The 8,745-nt window shown below is 44.3% G+C and overlaps 1 protein-coding gene across 1 annotated transcript; it reads left to right on the top strand.

Annotated features, from left to right (window-relative positions):
• The first annotated feature begins 3,159 nt into the window (after positions 1-3,159).
• LOC105683195 (innexin inx7) lies at positions 3,160-6,328 on the top strand. The gene is made up of 6 exons (XM_012395633.3): positions 3,160-3,531; positions 3,677-3,767; positions 3,871-3,943; positions 4,859-5,036; positions 5,221-5,758; positions 5,837-6,328. The coding sequence occupies exons 1-6, from the start codon at positions 3,444-3,446 to the stop codon at positions 6,126-6,128; spliced, it is 1,260 nt and encodes a 419-aa protein (XP_012251056.2). The 5' UTR covers positions 3,160-3,443; the 3' UTR covers positions 6,129-6,328.
• The last annotated feature ends 2,417 nt before the right edge of the window (positions 6,329-8,745 follow it).

Below are 8,745 nucleotides of genomic sequence, written 5' to 3'. Positions count from 1 at the left end.
AAATGTAAATCGCTGCATCGGGGGAGAACGAATGCATAGACAATGGGGCCTTGGAATGCCAATGGTCGGTTGGTATACGAAAGAGAAGCGAGTGGTGTTGCGGGCCCAACCGAGCGTACCGTCGACCAACGACGACGTCTCGACGCTATTGGCCGTTACAGAGGGAGGAAGGAACGCGGTGCGGCGGCACGTCAAGAAGCGAGAGAGACCCTGAAACCGTCACCACGGGTCACGATCAGCGGACGACGGTCTTGGTCGGAGCTTACATACAATAAGTCCCATCCGTGTAAGTACCCGTGCAGACGGCGGCCGGGCACCGACGAACCTCGTGGCGAGGCTCAACGTTCAGCGAAGCCTGGCTGGGGGCTGGCTGAGGCCCGGCCGCGTCTCACCGGGCAACGTCGAGATCGGGATCGGCATTGGCATCGGCATCGGCATGACTGCATACAGCATGAGACTCGCTCGGTCGGGCCCCACGGGGGCAACGGCCGGTCATCGTCAGTGGTAGCCGCGGTAGCATGTACGGGTTCCTGCGTTACGTGTATATTAGAGCCGGAGGACTCTTCTCACGAACTCCCCGTCCTCGACTGAACCGCCTCTACTCTGCCTCTTTTCGTTCCACGACTTTCATTCGGACGAAACTTATAAGATACTCGAACCGAGTAAGCTACTACGGGCGTCGCGTCGCGTCGCGTCGCGCGTTGCGTGGCCGTGCTCACGTCCCGCAGGGGGATATAATACACTTCGCGTAGGATATATTCTTCGATGCGACGCGCGTACGGAATATGCGTCTCTTCGGGAGAGGAAAATCGGATGCAGCTGCGAAAGCCGGACGAATTATATTTCAGGGATTTCGATCGACCGATACCGTTCGGCCGTTTTTCATCGCACCGTGCGACAAAGTCCGTTCACTTTTCACCGAATTTAGTTCGTGGGAGAGAAATTAACGGTTCCGCACTCATCGATGATTGACAATTACGGGCATGCTTCCTCGTTAACCGCAATTAAGCGTGTCTCGTTTAATTACCCCCGTGGCCATTATACTTGCATGTAGAATCGGTGCGACGAACTATTTTATTGCTATCGTGGAATAGCTGCGATACGGTTTTCACGTTATCGCCACGAAACGATGCCGCGATTATCACCGCGGCCGTATTCCTCGCTGTTTGTCGAACGGGTGGGGGAGATTATATGTATTTTTAAAGGTGACTGTATAATGTGTCTGGTTGATGAGACTACTTTTTTTCGGTCATAGATTCCTTGGAGTTATATATACCCGGAATCGGTTTTGTATCCGTGATACATACGACGTGCGTTGATAGATGTAAGTATGTGCTCGACGCAAAGTACGAATGCTGTAACGGAGTGGAGTATCGTAATACAAACCGATTTCCGTTAATAAACTAATGGGGTCTGTACGGATTCACAGATTATTCGAAACGGTTGGGCTTCTTCCATTACCCCAAGACCGTAAAATTACTCAACGATAAGACGGATGTCGAAATTTTGTCATACGTATTCGCTTCGTTATTACACGCGTGCGTACGATATCCCCATTGTAACGAATTTCACGGGCCTTAACGACCCGGTACTGGACGTGTCTCGTTTTCTTGATATATTTTACTGTCAGAAACGCAAACGGAACTGAGTAGCTACAGTTACCGTAGGAACGTCAGCTGGCAAAACGTCGGAGGAAGTTTGAGTTAACCAGAATAACCTCGTGATTACGTAAGTCGAGTCGTGTTATCCTTTCATGCGCTTTCCAGCTAACGTAACAAAGAGTCCGGAATCGTTTGGAGGATAGTCGGACCGAAAATGTTTTCGTCTTACGGCGAATTTCATCGTTTGATGTAAATCTTGCGACCGTTCTCCACGTTTTTCTTGTTCTTTAATGATCCTGCAGTTCAACGCTGTACGATGTATTCGGGCACATTCGGCGACAAAGTCAGCTGATGCGGCCACCACGCCGAAGATAAACCACGAAATGTGAATACCTGAAATTTCTAAACCAAACATGACCTCGAATTAATACGAAAGGTAGACAAGTGCAGAGCCCGAGTTATTCGTTTTTCAGCTGACCCGTCCAGCCTTGCGATCGCAGCGGTGGTCCACGTAAGCAGACACCGGTCGACCCCACGACGAACCGAGCCCCTAAAATTCACAGATTTCACGATTATACCAACCTCACCCGTCGTCTTCGTATTTCCCTCGCTCGATATACCTCGCCCGATACGAGGGAATCGCGCGGGAGTCGAATATTCCGAAATATTCAACAGCGAATCGCGTTCGCCCATCGGATGATCGTGACGATTCACTCGTCGAACTCCCAATACCTGGAAAATCGATGACAAATATTTCACAACGCGCGAAATGATCGCTCTGATTGATTTCAACGGGAGATTGATGTATACTGACAATTTCGTGTCAAGTGTGTTTAATCTTATCTCCGTACCGCGTGTTTCGAGGTTTTTGATCGAACACCGCACTTGTGTCTGTAATCGCGTATAAAAATTTCGAAATTTCAATCAAGTCTAACGTTCATCGTAACGTCGCACGACGTTTTGAGAAATCATAAAATTCTACTTCCTGATAAAATATTCTTAAGAACCGACACCAACTAAGGTATTGCAACAGGTATATACCAAAGGTTGAGTATACCGAGGCCATAATCATTACAGATAAACGAAGTACAATATGATCACAGATTATAGAGCAAGTCCACGTAAGATGCAATCTCATTACTATATCTTCAAGAAGAATCGAGTAAAAATCTTAATCCTGTGAAACTTTTGTTCTTCTTCATGCAATCAGAAACTTGATCAGTTTTTTTTTTGCTTTTTTATCTGCGAAGAGGCGTAGTTTTTATTTCTGCCGAGCATTTTCAATGCGTGCGCGGATTTGAAAGATTAAACACCGTTGAGGAAGAACTCCTCCATTCGTCGCGAAAAATAAGGACCTTCCATGGACGGGTAATGTCTTTGCCACAAATGCCGCGACATCTTTTACAAAAACAAAAACGGGAAGGAGAGAGAAAAATGTATGTACCAACGGTATGTCGTGTGGATAAAAGTGGGCTGGTATTTCTTCAAAGTTGGCATGTGAGTGTGCGCCGAATAGATAAGACCGATGAAAAATTTCTTGCTTCAGTTACAACTCAATCGGTTGTCTGAGACGTTCTCGGCTCCGCTTCGAGGTGTTTAGACAACTGTTTAGCGGCGTGTCACCCGCACCAAAAAAGAGGGGAAGAAGAAAAAGACGTGTGAATTTTCGCGGCTAGCGAAATAGGGTTGTCCAAACCGGTCCCCGACTGCTGACTTTACGTCAATTTTTTGGTGTGCGCCGAGACAGCGGAGATTCGAAAGTCGGTGGTGATTCGCAATTACAAGCTCCACTTTGACCCCAGATTCGTTTGTTTCCATATAAAGTGGTTATTCTCGTACGCTATGAGCACTGTTTTTGCAACCTTCTCGGTCTTGAAAGACCACGTGAAACTCAAAGCGGCGGGTGAAGCTGTAACCATCGATAACATTGGTAATTAAACAAAATAATCAAATAATTAACAGGTGCTTGGTCGATTGCTGCTGGTAAATATTTGACAGCGGCTGGAGGTTGAATGTGACAATCACGGAATTCGACCTTGAATTTGGTGATGAAATAATGAAAAATATTTGTTCAGTTTTCAGGCTACATTACAGGGCAACATTTTTGTTACTAATCATAGGATCCCTGCTAGTCAGTTCCAGACAATTTATCGGAGAACACATAAGGTACAGACAGACTAGCGATCCAATTATCGAAACACAATTGATATCGAGAGAAAAACAATATAAGAAGCGGATTATTTAACCGAATTATTTTACAATTATTCAGATGCATCGCCGATACGAGTGTTCCAAACCGCGTCATAGAAACCTTTTGTTTCTTCACGTCCACTTTTACGGTAGTAAGTATAACAGATGCAACTTTTTTTATTATCCTTTCTGCGATTTGGATGTTGATCAATTGAAACAGAGTCTAGTGGATAATTCAACTATAGATAACTTGTGAATATTGATTGTTCATATCGTTCAATCCTTTGAATGAGTAGAAATTTGTTTTCCATAAATCTTGGCGATGATGCTTTCAAATTTTTGAGACATGAAATTTTGCCTTCGCAACCTTAGTAGACTTTTCTTCGACTGCCGCATGTTTTTGTGAGTGTTCTAAAAAAAGATGGAAGATGAGCTACGGTGCAGTGTGCATCTGTAGTAATATCCTTGAAGATTTGTGAGTCCTGGTTATGGCTTCGGAAGCGGTGAAGCAGTATATGACGTTAGTCTTGAAACCCGAAACGCAAACCACTAGAGAAGAAATAAGAAGAAAAACAGAAAAATCTATTACATCTACGTCGTAGTTACCCAAAGAAAAGTATTGGCCGATGGTACCGGTATTACTAACGGTCAAGACCTATCCACTTTTTGAAATGTAAAAAGTGGTCACGTCGGCAACGATCAAATGTTTATTTACAAAGCAAGTGCCGATTAAAAATTCTGTCATAACTTCGATTATTACGATAAGAAAATAACTAAACTAAAGTTACGGTTGTTTCGTCATCGACTTGAGAGCGGTCTTGTAAATTCGTGAAAAATACAAACGAAACAACAATATCAGATCTTGCATCACGACAACGGATAATGTCCTCGTCCAACGTGACACGAAAAGATAAAACGATATCGTGCCCAATAATTTATGGAACACAAAATTATTAGAACATTTGTATCCAGTATAGTCTTATACGCGTCAACTTTCCGCTGTTTGAAAATCGCAAATTTATGTCTTATGATGCTTAAGGAATGAATATGACAAAGTGATTCCGTAGGCCAAACACATGAACTTGTCCGCCGTGCGAGATGGTACAATAGCGCATCCCGGAGTTGGTCCGGTGAAACCAGGCGATGAAGTCGTGCATCACGCCTACTACCAGTGGGTTCCATTTTTCCTTTTCTTTCAAGGGATTCTCTTCTACCTACCGCATTACTTTTGGAAACTTAAAGAAGGTTCGCATTTTGCTTTATCGTTCAGAATTCGTGTGACGGATGTGTGATCAACGTATGTACAGGGAATCGTCGTTGAGTTACGATCGATTACTTTTACTACTAACAATTGGATCGGTCAATTATTCAACCAGTTTTATATCTGAAAAGAGATGTACAAATGATAAATGTATCCACTAAATTTCAGGTGGTAGAATGAAGGCTCTGGTGACTGGACTTCACATGGCCTCGTTGTCGATCCGAGATGAACCATTGCCGGTGAACGGCAGTCTCACCGTACCATCTAAAAATGACCTACAGAAAAAGATTCAGACAATTAGAACCGCATTTTTGAATCGTCTTCACGTGAACCGACCGTGGGCGTATTATCTGTGCGTCTTCGAGCTCCTGAACTTTATCATCGTAGTGTCGCAGATTTATGTGACCAACAGTTTTCTCGGTGGTGCTTTTTTGCGACTCGGACACCGTGTGGCGAATGGAAATTTTGACGAAGACGACACTACGGTGGACATACTCGATACGGTATTTCCGAAAATGACGAAGTGCACTTTTCACAAATACGGTCAATCGGGAAGTATACAACAACACGACGCGCTGTGCGTGATGGCGTTGAACGTTGTCAATGAAAAAATCTACACATTTCTGTGGTTCTGGCTTATCATCTTGGCAGTAATTACCGGTGTTAATCTCGTGTGGAGAATTTTAACGATGTTACTTCACGCCAGGTTCGTAGTTTTCGATTCACGTAAACCAAGTTACCGTTATCACCCCGCGTGTAACATGCGAAACTAATTAAATTCTAGGAGCAAGAGATTCAACAAACTGGTATTCGGTATGGCTTGTCCCGGGACAAACAACCCCTGGAGTGTTCTCAAGGTTACTCGACAGTACAACTTCAGCGATTGGCTCTTCTTGTACTACATAGCAAAGAACCTCGACAACTCCATATTCAGCGAGTTGTTCAAAAGGTTGGCCCGGGATCTCCAGCACCGACAAGACCGCGGGGGGAATAATGAGCCTCTACCGCTCATCCCGGAGAACGACAGGGAGGAAAAACTGCCTCTGAACATTTATGACGAACAGAAACGGGCTTAAACCGAGTCAATCCCCGGTGAAAGGCATTCCGTTAAGGGTTAAGCCTGGTTTATACTTCGGACGATAAATAACGAGAGATTTGGACGCGGTTATCGATCACCTGATCGCTCCTGTTTCGAACCGGTTCAGATCTGATGCGGTCTTCTAGAAACGATCTAAACTGTGCCATACGCAATCAAGATATCTAGTTCATTAGTCAATATCATTTTTTTTCCTCTCCTTTCTTTCCGCTCTTTTTCATCTCTCTCTCTCTCTCTCTCTCTCTCTATCTATCTCTCCGAACAGAAGACACCCTACTCTCTGCGGTTGAAGCTGCCGCATAGTTAGACGTTTGGTGTTCGGAGTTGTTTTTTTTTTTCTTCTATTTCCACCGATTGAAAAAATCGGTAGCGAATAAAACTACCGTTGTACGTTCTATCCGAATTCGATTTCGGTTTGGAAGTACACAGCGAGACTCCGAGTGTAAATTCCGTGGTGAAATTCCTCCGCAGCAAAGGCGTGCGGGCGTGATGAAACGTCTGGGAGGTTTCAATGAGTCAGCTTAAAATTTCAAAGGTAGAAGAGCGGACGATTTCAAGTTTGAGAACCTCTTGTTCCGGTAAAACCCGTTTTAAAATTGAAAGCGCCATCAGCAACGACGTGGCAGGACGAAGAACCGGACCCTTCTCAGGATTCCGCTAGGGCGGGACACCCTTCGGTGGTACCATTGTTACAAACCGAATAATTGAGGCGACGAGGCGTTGACGAATAATAAATTATGAAAACGAAACATTTTTACCTGACGATGAAATTTTTTTCAACTCCCATTATTCAGCGGCAATCGAGTTACGCTCTTACCGTTGTCCGAGCTATCGATCGCGTATCAACGTAAAGTATTAATTAACGGTATCCGGCGTAGAGGTGAGGGATTATAGATTGATCGCATTAAGCGCTCAAGACAGGTTTATAGTCACTCAAGATTTACACGATTAACATCATCTCGTCGGCGTTGAAGTGTGCTTCACTCGTACAATGAGTAATAAAAAAAAAAAAAAAACTTGGCAATAATAAAAGCCCACCGAACGTGTTTCACTATTATTCGCACAGACTCATTTCTGACGGATCAAAGGCACGTGCGATAAATGAGTTCCAACTGTTGTACATACGTTATATACGTGTGAATACGTTCAGCGCCGCATTCGTGTTAAGAAAAATAACGAAGAAAAAAGTCGATCCAGCATTCAGACCGCAGAAATTAATGAACTCTGTAATCCTCGATCATTTTACTATTAGGTAATTTCTATCTATGTAGTGTACGTGTAACGCAACATTATTTGTATACGGGAATGTTGTAACCGGCCGCGGTTCTTCGCTCCTGACCTTTATTAAGTGGACATTTAAAACTGACCAGAAAAATTATATTCACTATACAGAAACGTACGTGTGTACGAATGAAGCGGTATATTTTATTCTTATATAAATCTCGACCCACGTGACTTCTCGAGATTATAATGCGGTAGTTATGTGTAATAATCTGTATTTCTGCTATCCAGGCTTCTCTCTGGTACATGGTATAAAAGAGAAAATGTGCTCGGCAGCTGCGTCTAGGGGCTTGAAGAGAAAAGGTCGTTTTACAATTGCTAGCTCAGAGACAGCCAGGACACGCTTATGGCGAGATGGATAGCTTACCAGGTACAAAATGCACGCGCGTATACACGGCGTCGCATTTTATTCGGCGCGGTAAATTTTTCCAGTCGTGAAAAGTGGACGGAAAATACGGGTGAGGGGTGAAAATAGGATGTGACGAAGCTCCGAAGTTATCAAAAGAGGTGTTTTCGATTACGTTGAAGAAAAAACTCAGAATAAATAACATAGATTTCTCGTCAAAAACCGGACAATTCGCAAAACTCAAATTTCCATTATTGCGAAAAAGGAACTAACGACGCGTCTTCGATTTTCACTAAATTTCTGGATTCGTTTTCATCAGACGGAATTTTTTTGTCGACCCCCCCAAGAAAAATGTATCGTATCGTTCGAGACGGGACACCCCGTAGATATTCATGTACAGGGTGTTTTCTCTGAAATTTCAGCCGTGTCGCGCGTTCTCATAGTACGTGATTTCGGCGCGGTTTAGAGTTCACCGCAATTTCACCGCCTCGGGCGTTCGGATCGAGGGAGAAATGTCACGGGAGTGTAATTATTTTCTTACGCAATATTTGCCCGACACGAGCGATACAAACGGACTTATGGAAATGACGATTTCCTGTTTTCCGAACAAAACTTCAGCCGGATTCCACGAGCAATAATTTTGGTTCACAGACTATCCAGTTCTCCCATATACCGCGTGGGTTCGGTACACGTATCTGTACGGGCACCATGTGCAGTCCATCGAAACGCACAAACGTGGGACAAATAACGTGGGCCCTAACTAAAAAGGGCGTTGCCACTCGCTGCTCAAATGCCCGGTTCGTCAGCTCTGCCATTATACGTGCCGTCTGCCACGAACCTGACGAAATACGAGCCGACAATGAAGCGTCTCGAGATCATCTATTACATGTGGGTACTCGAGCATCTGCATATCCCGCACCCGCAAATGTGATCTCGCCACCTGCGAAAAACTCGCGATCTTCCTTGGTGA

The sequence above is a fragment of the Athalia rosae genome, chromosome 2 (assembly GCF_917208135.1).
Source record: "Athalia rosae chromosome 2, iyAthRosa1.1, whole genome shotgun sequence".
NCBI classification, from domain to species: domain Eukaryota; kingdom Metazoa; phylum Arthropoda; class Insecta; order Hymenoptera; family Athaliidae; genus Athalia; species Athalia rosae.
This window is presented reverse-complemented; position numbering and strand designations above follow the sequence as displayed.